Source organism: Chaetura pelagica, unplaced genomic scaffold (genome assembly GCF_000747805.2).
Source record: "Chaetura pelagica isolate M959 unplaced genomic scaffold, ChaPel_1.0 scaffold47, whole genome shotgun sequence".
Classification (NCBI taxonomy): Eukaryota; Metazoa; Chordata; class Aves; order Apodiformes; family Apodidae; genus Chaetura; species Chaetura pelagica.
The window spans coordinates 3,466,581-3,477,124 of NW_009954140.1; the positions used below are offsets into that span (position 1 = coordinate 3,466,581).

The 10,544-nt window shown below is 40.6% G+C and overlaps 1 protein-coding gene across 1 annotated transcript; it reads right to left on the reverse strand.

Annotated features, from left to right (window-relative positions):
* Window positions 1-6,711: 6,711 nt before the first annotated feature.
* LOC104393303 (chromosome unknown open reading frame, human C17orf75) lies at window positions 6,712-10,544 on the reverse strand. The gene is made up of 9 exons (XM_010002783.1): window positions 10,513-10,544; window positions 10,180-10,305; window positions 9,660-9,800; window positions 9,412-9,469; window positions 8,622-8,741; window positions 8,259-8,323; window positions 7,999-8,135; window positions 7,437-7,540; window positions 6,712-6,921 (listed from the first exon to the last, which is right to left on the reverse strand). Exons 1-9 carry the CDS (start codon window positions 10,542-10,544, stop codon window positions 6,712-6,714), a joined length of 993 nt encoding a protein of 330 aa, XP_010001085.1.

Sequence of the window (10,544 nt, forward strand, 5' to 3'; positions counted from 1 at the left end):
AAACAATGGGACAGAAAACTCGAGAGTGGAAGTCATCTGTCAGCTATGTTAAATGAATGAAGATGGAGGATCTATTTTTATATTTAACTTATGGGAGGATTATTCTTTTGAACACAAGAGTGTGCTGGAGGAGGTGCTTAAAGATCTCAGATCTGCCAGGTCCTGTAATACTGGCTGGCCTGGACCCTGCAGTTTCTCCACTGCCAGAGCTCCCATTGGGCAGCTCGTGCCTAGGCACTTACCACTTGTTTTGCTAGCACACATCAATATTTTGTATGAGAGATTTGTATTTGCCATATCAGTGCTGGAATTATGGCCAGTTGTTGAATGAATCACCTCAATGTTACTGAACACTAAAAGGGAAATAGAGCAGACATTTGCTAATTAGAAACTCACATGGTACTCACAAGGCAGCTTTGGTTTGGTTTCTATGGACACATTTGACTGTTCAGCCATACCAGTGCCACTGTCTAATTGCTTGAATGGTTCCTAAGATATTTTAGTCTACAGTGAAACCTGTCTTATGCACCTTTCAAAGGAATCAGCAGAACCTGATCACCAAAAGTGATGGAGACTGGTCTTCAACTACAGATCAAATTAAATTGCACTATAAACCTTGGGAACTCATTAGAGTGTTGTGGACACCTAGCCAGAGGTGATTTTTACTGTACATGTTTCACTTGATTTTAATTAATATTTTTCCTCCAGTCTGCTGTGGCGAGAGGGTGTGACTGGGGTTTCTTTTTAGAGGGATGAGGAAAAAGAGGTCAAATGTTCAAATGTGGTTTTTGTCAGCTGACAATCAGGTGCTGTTTTTGTCTCACTTTGTTTCTGGCCATGTTGATCTAACACCTGGCCTGCAGTGAGCTCCTGACAAGGATCTCAACTCTTCCAGCAGGTTAGTGCTAGTGCAGTGGGGTCAGGGTCACCTATAGTAGTGCAGGGTGGGAACTATGTGGTTTTCACAGCCATACAGTCCATCTGGGGCCAAATCCATCCACTGAAGTCAGTGGAGTTCAATCAGGTTGTGTGTAGCACTGGTTTCCCACTGAGGTGGAAAGGGTGTTAGTGACCATTGTGAAACTGGTAAAAAGCTTGAGGATGCCTGTTCTTGAGGCAATGGACATTCAGTTGCTCCAAGCAACAGGCAGTTGCAATGATGCCTTTTTCTTTAACACTGGTGAAGCCCAGGTTTTAGCAATCTGTAACTGGTCTGTTACAGGCCATACAGCTGCCTGCACCAACCTGGGTGCCAGCTGGAACATCTGTAGCTCAAGCAGTGCTTACAGCTACACTTCTTTCTAAGGTGCTTATGCTATAGAGAGCTGCCAAATTACAGTCCAGGAATATGGATGCCCTCCTTTCCTCTCTGCTTTACCCACCTAGTCTGATGGTCTGGATAAAGCAGCCATAGGAGTCTCTCTAGACTAGCTCCTTGCTTCCTGTTTTCTATTTGCATACTGGTGCCCAAGCACCAGCCACCAGAGCCTTCCACAGCGTATCTCACAGGCACTGTAGCAGTTGTGTTTGTTCTGTAGCAAAATGTCTCTGTGTCATGGGCTTTATTCTCTCAGCTGTGTCATCAATGCTGCCAGATGACACCACAAACTAGTAGGAGTCTATCTTTATAGAGGGGACGTTCACAAGTGCTTATTAGCTGTCCCTTCTTTGCCTCTTATGGGAAAGTCTCTCTGGAAGTGTGAAGTTCTGCTCCCACAGAAACTCCTGTTGCCTCAGGGAAAGGGAGGAGGGAGAAAATAAGTTGTTTCTATGGTCTGGAATAAGCCTTACCTGCAAAAGAAACAATTTTTGTCACCTTTGTGTACAGGAAAGGGATTTCTGAGGGCAATTGCAGCTTTGTTGTTCTGCATGGCTGGTACATTGATCAAGGAACAAGAGCAAGAGATAAGGATTGGGTGGGTTCACTTTAGAGAAGGGAATTGGTTCCTGTGCCATTTTATCTCTGCAGTTTGAGTCCAGATAAAAGCAGTCAAAGAGAGTTTGCATGCATTGTTTCAGGTCAGGGAGTTTTGTAGCTGTGAAGATCATCTCCCTGGGGAGCAGCAGACAAGCAAGAGAGCATGGAGATAGGACAATATTGACAGAAGCCTGCTTAACATGGAAGAAGGTCGTTCCTTTCCTCACCTGTTGGTAAGCCTTTCTGATTACAGATGCCTTTAAACCAGAGGTGAGCAGAAATGGGAGTTCCCCAGAAGTTTTAGGAAAATGATTAATTTTTTAGTAGAAAATTTAAGTTGTAACAAAACCCAGATTATTTTACTGATAATTTACCAGAGTACAGTATGCACTGATTGACTTTTATTTGTGGTTTCTCAACTGAAAGCAACTTCATACTCATCAGTTTCTCCCCAGGAAAGGTTTCTGTGCCTGCCAGTGATGCACTCTGGGGTGAAGCATCAAGCTACAAGTTCAAGGGCCACCTGTTTCTTCATCAGCCTGACCCAGGGCAACATATCTTTGCCTCTGATCAGGAGTAGGAGGGAGCTGAACAGAATAATCCAGGTGCCCTTCTTTGGTCCCTTATCCGTAGATAACATAGTTTACATGAACTGGTTGAAAAAGGCTCTGAGGTTGAGCTCATGACTTGTTAATTTAAACTGTTGTTCATCTTCCTGACTTCCATTCTGTGTCCCCATGCCCTGCCTGAGCAAGGCTACAAGCAGCTCTGGTGGTCAGAAAGACCAGATTTTAGAGCAGTGCTAGGTTTATTGTGCGTGAAGAAATGAAAACCTCTTAACATTTTTGCTGATCACAGCTGAAATCTGTCCCCATACACAGAGCCTGTTTGCTTGGAATCTATCAGCTCATGGAGTCAGGAGCAGGGCAAAGTGCTTAAGCTTTTATGATTTATTTATTTTTTAATAACTAAAATTATACTGTGAAAGCTTGTTATATTTTTACAGAATATCAGGAAACCCAGTTTTGTTGTTTTCTCATGGATTTAGAAGTGCTACAGTGCTGCAGCACCAGAGAGCTAATAGCAAACAGGCTTTTCTTTTACCTCCAGACGTCCTTGAAGCTGCTGGCTTGTGTCAGAGATGTAATACTCTCCATCCTGCTCATTTGTGGTTCCAACTTCTCACAGTCGGCAACATGTTCCTGATGAGCTGTCCACTGGTTTTGGTGACTGTTTTGGTTTTATTTCAGCTGCTGCTAGGATTTTGTGTCAGATAAATTGTGAATCTGTCAAACCTTGCAAACATGCAGTGTTAGAGCAAAAGGCAGGGACTGTTACCAAGGTACAAATTTCAACCAGGAATTTCTGAGGAAGTTATTTTATGCTTATGCCCTTGAGTGAGGACATAACAGCAGGACAAAAAAAAAAAGCGCCATTTATGTGCAGTACTGGTCCAGTGAGGATGGGTGCAGGGAGTAGTAATGCAGACTGGGAGAGCCTGGGGTGCTGGTTGCAGAGCTCCTTCAGGGACACCTGCTGGCAGCACGGCCAGAGCAGAGATGGGTCCAGCTGGAGCCTCTTGCTGACCCTTGTCGCAGGGGAGGGACAGGAGAAAGGAACTCTGGCAGCCGTGGGGAAGAAGGAGGGAGACAACCAGGTAGATAAAAGTCCGTGGGGCTTGCAAATTGCACATTTTATTCCTAGATTCTTGGAGAGAGGTAGAGATTAATTTTGCACACATCAGCTGTAACACAGGAAGGAGGAGGGGGAGAATGATGGGAGAAGAGGTTACTAGAAGCAATCTCTGAGTGAGATGTAGGGGAGTTGTAAAAATGCTGATTAATTTACTTTTGCTGAGTTCTTAAGACAACATCTCATGTCACTTTTTCCCCATCAGTCGATGAGGAATCTTAGCACTTACGTGGCATGTTGTGATTCTTCACTACTTGCTTCTTTAGCAGCAGAAAGTATTTTATCAATGGGGAGAGAAGAAGCCAGAGAAATTATTGCTGTCTGAAGCTGCTGGACTAGATATGAAGCTCAGGGATTCTGCATTGCAAGACCTTGCTCCTCCGGTGGCTTGTACTGCCACCGTTTTGAATCAGATAAATCAGAGCTGATATTAAAGTAACAGCCCTCTGCTGACCTCACATGACAGCTGCTGTGTTGTGCCAACATTAGTCTCACAGGATAGTGGGTGGGACTTTCACACACACTTTAGTGAGTGAAGAGCTCAGTCGTATCTGTTTACATAGATTCAAGCTCAGCTCAGTTGTTTTGGAAACCCCATCAACTGGCTTTATCTGCAGTGGAACTGGATAATACAGATGCAGTTCAACACCAGCAAACTCTGGAGGCAAACCTGGGATCTGAAGAGCAAAGGCCAGCACATCTGGGCTTTCAGCCTCCCTGAATATTGCTGCTGTTCTGTTTCTTTTACTGCAGTGGTTGCTCCACGGTGCTCTGTGATAGGACTCAAAAACTCCTGCAATCACTGATGCTGAGAGTTGGATATAAAGGAAAACAGTGCATTTTGCAGCTCTAGAAAGAATCGCACATAAGACAGAAACCAAGCTTGTTTAAAGGTAAATTATTTTTAATGTCAGCATTAATCATTGGCTTTTTATTGGAAAAAGCTTTCTAATGAGGTATTTCTGAAATGCCAGTAGTAGTATTTCTGTTTCAGAGTACTTCACAACACAGAGCACAAAATATTCCCTAGGCCTGATTTAAGTAGCAGAAACACCTTAATTTTCTAGGGAGCTTAATAAGTATGTTAGTCACTGTTTCCCCCACAGTGTCTGTTTAGTTTGCAAATAAAGCAAGATTTATGCAACTTTTCTTTTGCATACCCTGCTAAAGCTAATAACACGTCCAAGTGTTAAACACAAAGCACTAAACAATATGATTTTCTGCCTTAAAATACTGAGCAAATGATACTTTCCCGTTAAGGGCTAGTAAAACAAACTTATATTTGCAAGGTAAGACGCTGCCGTACGTTTCCAAATATTTTTGTATTGTTGTACATTCTGTATATTTTTGTTGTAACAATATTATTTGAATGCAGAATCCATTAAATTTTTTTGTTGGTGTGTTTTTTGATGTTGTTTTTCTGCAATGATTTCTTGTATTCCAACCAGATCAGTCACCTGTTCCTCACATGCAACTTTTTTTGAGTCCTGAGCTCTTCACTGCTTCCTGATCAGGCAAAATACTAAATGATCAGGGCTCCCCAGCTTTGCTTAAAATGTACAAGAGCAACAGAGGGCAACATGTTTTGAGTGGTGCTGCTTTACTCGCTCATGAATAAAACATTCTGAAGGAAAATACTGGTACTTCTTATAGGTCCTGCAAATGAGAGAAGGGGCTTGTTTTCTTTCAAACTATTTTTGTTTTCTTCTCTGACTTCCCCATATGTTACATGTCACCTCAGATGTCACCATGACTTGCAGACTCCTGCACACTGCACCAGCAGCTCCTCTGCACTGTGTGAATCAAGGGTTTTAAACAGAGAAATAGAGCACAACACTCATTTGTCATTTAATGCAGGCACACAGATAAGGATTTGAATGTGTTTTATTGTAAACCGTATTACAGGTTCCAGTCACAGGAAAGCATTCAGCTTTCATCACAGTATGCAGCACTGGCAGAGCAGTCAGTCAAGTTCACTGTATTAGTAAGACTGTTACAGTTACTGTTTTGGGGGCAGTTGTTCCAATGCCTTAAGTTAGGCCTTCAGCCTCTGCTGCAAAGGAAAGTAACATGGAGTTTTTCTTCTGTCAGGCTTGCAGAAATAATCCTTGTTTATGTTGTCACTCGGAGGTCTCATGAGCATTAACTCCAGCTGCAGGCAAAGATTTTATTCAAGGATTCTGCTGCCTAAATGTCCTATCGTGTGGTTAAGAATTCATTGCTGAAATATCATTAAATGTTTTGAAGTCTGATTAACTTGGTAACTTAGTTTACTTCAATTTCTGAAGAAGTTTCTATTAATTTAAAGTTAATATTTAACCTGTAGTTTTCAGGTTTAATTTTCCACAACTGAAAAACATGATTATTTACAGGTCTGCAAAATGGGTATTAAGAACATACAAGGAAGGTCACAACACAAACTAATAAAGAAGATAATTCATCAAATAGCCTGGGAACGTAACATGTCTGTCCAGTGTATGTATACCTAACATACAAACTGATTCCTCAATGCAGTTCAGGCTTAATGCAGTTCTGTTTTATACCAATAAACAAGTTGTTTAGTACCTGAAGATCAAACTGCCACTTAGAATGTAGAATATGGAAACTAGCTAAAGCCTTGTTACCCATGTTCTCTTACATAAACAAATAGGATTAATCTACTTTTATCCAGATATTTGTGCTTTACGTATTAATAGTAACCAGATCTTAATGATTAAATGTGACCATTTTGAAGATACTTAAAATATTTAAAACACTTCAATACTTGCCAGGTAAGGGATTTGGGGTTTTTTTGTGTGTGTGCAATGACTAAAAACCAATGTCATTATTTCCTCAGAAAAGGAGCAAATCATGTGGAGAATCTGGTAAGCACTGTAAACTATGCAGGAGTTTGTGTAATTGGGTATTTACACATTAAAAAGAGCTGATACCGCTTTCTCTTAAAAAAGAGAACAGGCAGATGAAACTGCAACTTAGGTTTTCCTTAGGTAATACTTTTAAGTATAAATAAGAAATCCTCCAATGGTGAAACTAAGCTGCACAGAAGAAATGAATGATTTATACAATACCCTCAAACGAGTACAGAATAATTAAAATAATTTTTAAGCCCCTGATGTTTCTCTCATGAATTCCTCAAGGACGGTCACTACGTTTCTGGCTTCTGGCATTTCTGCATGTTCTACTTTAACGATCTTCAAAAGGATGTCACCACTACCACAGTTCTTGAGAAACAGGTAACACTTGAACAAGGCGTAGTGGTTCATTTCAGCCTGGCGGATAAACCTCTTCAGGTTGTTAATGTCTTGTATAGCCTGGGAAAAAAGTAAGAGAGTGTTTTCCTATCCTTCTACATGGAAAGAAAATGTGGAAAAGTGAAGGGATTTTATATTACTGCTCAAGAGTAATGTAAGAACTGAGTGTTGTCTTTGATGCATATCACCACTTCCATTGTAATGAAAAAATGTGCGGACACCACATCTTGATCATGCCCAAACTTGTATTGAGAGTTCCTAAGAAGTGATAACTACTCAATCTGTGACCCAACTACACAGTATTGTGTGTGCACAGCTAAAATTAACAGTATTTTAAGGAGAAAAAAACAAAACAAAATAGAAAAGGCATTTGGAGTGGTCACTGAAGAAACCTTTGTGCTGCTTTACATTCTGGTCTTGTCAACTACAGTGAGCCAGTCCTCAACTTGAACTTCAGAGTTAATCAGTTAATGAGATGTAGACATCACAAGTAACCTAACACTTGACTGCAAAGAGTATTTGCTCCCTTGGTAACCATGATACCTTCTTCAAGACTAACATATATGGACAGATACCTTCAATTTAAAGTTTTCCAAAATCTGCTGGAAGAGAAATGGATTTCCACCTTCAGCACCATTTACAAAAGCTTGCATCCAGTCCTCACAGAATCTGTTGGTTCCTGTTGTGTGTTCAGCAACACAGAGATGAAGAGAAGAATGAACTCAGCATAAATATATAATCGCTCTCAGGTAACAACTGGTAATTGTACAGGAAATAAGTCACACATGAAAAAGAAAAGCAAACATAGCTACGTGGATTACATGAAATTCTGTTTTGATTGTTGAATCCCTTTTCATAGCATTTGTCAAAAATATAAGAGGAAATTAAAAGCTTTGCTGAAGCATACAAGTGATAGTTTCATGGTTCGCAGACTAAAAGGACTGTGGATTTTACAACCGGCCATTTTCAAACCAGTGTATCAGGTAAGATCAACTGCTCTGCTACCTCACAGGAAAACTGGTGTGGCTTCCAGCCACAATCCACACTTCCTGGGCATGAACCTGTAAGCTTCTGAATATTCTCACCAGCTGAGGGAGGTAAGATGGTAACATGAAGTATTCACATCTGTAATCTCACCTGCATTACTCAGCTGAGGCTGAGGTCCACTACAGTCTATAATCATTGACTTGTGCCGCTCCTCTGTCATGGCAATAGACAAGGATGTCATTGTGCCTTCCTGAACAAGGCCTTGGAGGCCAGCAGCTGCCAGAAACCTGACACAAAAGAGCTCTTGTCAACTGCATGCTTCTTCACAACTGCTCAACAGCAAGAACAGGAGGGTGTCATATGCAACAGCCAAGTTACTCACAGGTTCCTTGGTCTCAAAGGATCTTTACCTGCTAATATCTTTTTCTGTTCTTTCATCTGCATTTTTCACTTCCACAGGAGTGTAACTCAAAGCCTTAAATTAAAAAACAAAACGAAAAGCTAGATGGGACTTCGATATTACTTCTGTTGCTATATTTGAGCTAGTAGCAATAAAGGCACCTTGTGGTACATTAAAAATTGTTCTTTACAGAGAAAGAAGCTGAGGGAATACTCCATATTACAGCAATTGCAGCTGGTTTTGCATTGAGAACACAGTGATTATACCCTGTTAGCTGGCTGGAAATGCAAATGCAAGAAACATTTTAAACATGTTGGAGTCACTGAAATTCCTTCTGAACCTGTTTTAGTTATGAAGTTAGGAACACACTTACAGCATGTAGCAAAAAGGAGAGTTTCTCCTGGAAGAGGTGAACCACTCTCTGAATTGGGCACAGGGCATTCTCAAACCAGCTTCTCAGGTCGGGATTCACGGAAGTCTCCAAGGTTTTTTGCTGTAACAAGTTGAAACGTTACAACTTAACTACAAATTAAGATCTCTACACCAATAGAAGCCTATTAATAATATGTTCAACCTGAGATATTTGGATGTCAGAGCCTTGTTAATTTCAAACCACAGCAGACTAAAATAATGAGTTTGACATTTAAACCACACTTCTGTGGAATATCAGCAATGAAGGGCTTCACATTTTAAGTAGACAAAACTGTAATTTTATGGTATATATTAAGCAAAGATCATGCAACAGCAGATGGGATGAGACAGACTTAAAATGCATCATTTCCATTAGAAAAATTGTCATAAGAAAAATTAAAAATCCTTCTTTAACATTCAGAAGTTACAAGAATCTAGGTTGACATTGGTAACTTTCCTGTAGACAATTGCCTTTTATAAGTCATTCTTGTCTCTGAATCTAACTAACCTTTAAGAGATTTATGACTGGCACAAAAAAAGAAAGCTGCCTCTCTTTTTTTCTGCTCTTTTGGCTTGTGTGGTTGACAGCACTTTAGCCATTTAACTAGACTGAATCAAGTATCTCCCATGGTGTTTCACACTGGTACACCAAACACCTATTTTGTCTCTATACACTAAATCTTCCAGATTGTCTTGGTAGTTAATTTGCATAAATAGTAATTTTCATCACTTACAAAAAAGTTAGGCCTTACCTCCAAAACAGGCTTTATCTTCAGACTTTGAATGTATTTGTCCAGCTCAAGTCTGAAAGTATCTTCTTAAGGAAAATAAGATGCATCAGTTAAGATCTGCATTTTTCCCTTCCAGTATGTGGCTGTTACTGACACTTGCAGTTACTGGATGGTGTGCATAAACAGGCTGATTTGAAGTAGGAAGCAGACAACATGAGAACATAGTTTTAACATCATCTCCCTCTCCACACAGATAAAGGTAAGGATATAGTTCCAGACCCTTCTCTGAGCCACCTAAGAAGCAAACGACATATTCTGGAGTGCTGATGTCTGATTCCTGTGTTGCCATTTCTAGAAGATTTTCTTGTTGGAAACGACAGTAATAACAACCAACTTTATATTCTGGTATGCTATGCAGAAAAGAAAAACAATTTTGTTACAGACACATCACAGTAAATAAGTGCAAAAAGCAGATATACATGATTTCTGTAAGGAATTCACACCCTCTAGCACTGGTGGCTCCTGTGGTCATAATACAGGGCTCTTAAACCTTCTCTTTTTACCTCTTCGGTGTGATCAGAGTAGTTTAAAAGGAAATAGTCTTAAGCATTTGCATTTTTAAGTATTCAAACACTAAATTATTTACTACAATAAGCTGTTATTAACAGCAGCAATAGACTGAGAACACAGGATCAAGATTAAACCCAAGTGCAGCAGCAGATGACAAGATGTGCAATGCTGTCAACGTTTCTTATAGTTGCTCATTCACAAAAAATGTTTAAAATTCACCTCAGCTCCACTGATGCTACATTCCCCATTCCTTCAAACAGGGCTCCCTTGGCAAGGCGCCTGGAGATGAAACCGCGCAGCTCAGTCTCCGCTTCAGCTGGTAAGTTGGTGTCCAGCAAGGAGAGGCTTTAAAAATAAAAAATAAACCATTAGCAAAAAGCAAATGTTATTGTTTTGTTTCTCTGAGCAAGTGCAGAACCACCTGCTTCTAGAAGGGGGACCACTGTGATCTCTCTCTGGCTCACAGGTACCTCTGTGGCTTCAAGCCCATCAGAAATGCATTCAGTGGTTTGTCCCCTAGAGCAGAAGTCTGCAGTTGTCATGTCAGCTCACGCTGAGCTCCCCAGCAGCTGTGAACAAGTCAT

Coding starts and splice junctions, on each gene's coding strand:
- LOC104393303 (XM_010002783.1), bottom strand. CDS start 10,544: ATGACTTGTTCACAGCTGCTGGGGAGCTCAGC. Junction 10,306..10,512: donor CAGCTGCTGGGGAGCTCAGC/GTGAGCTGACAT, acceptor TTATTTTTAAAG/CCTCTCCTTGCTGGACACCA. Junction 8,742..9,411: donor AGATAAAGCCTGTTTTGGAG/GTAAGGCCTAAC, acceptor AACTTGTTACAG/CAAAAAACCTTGGAGACTTC.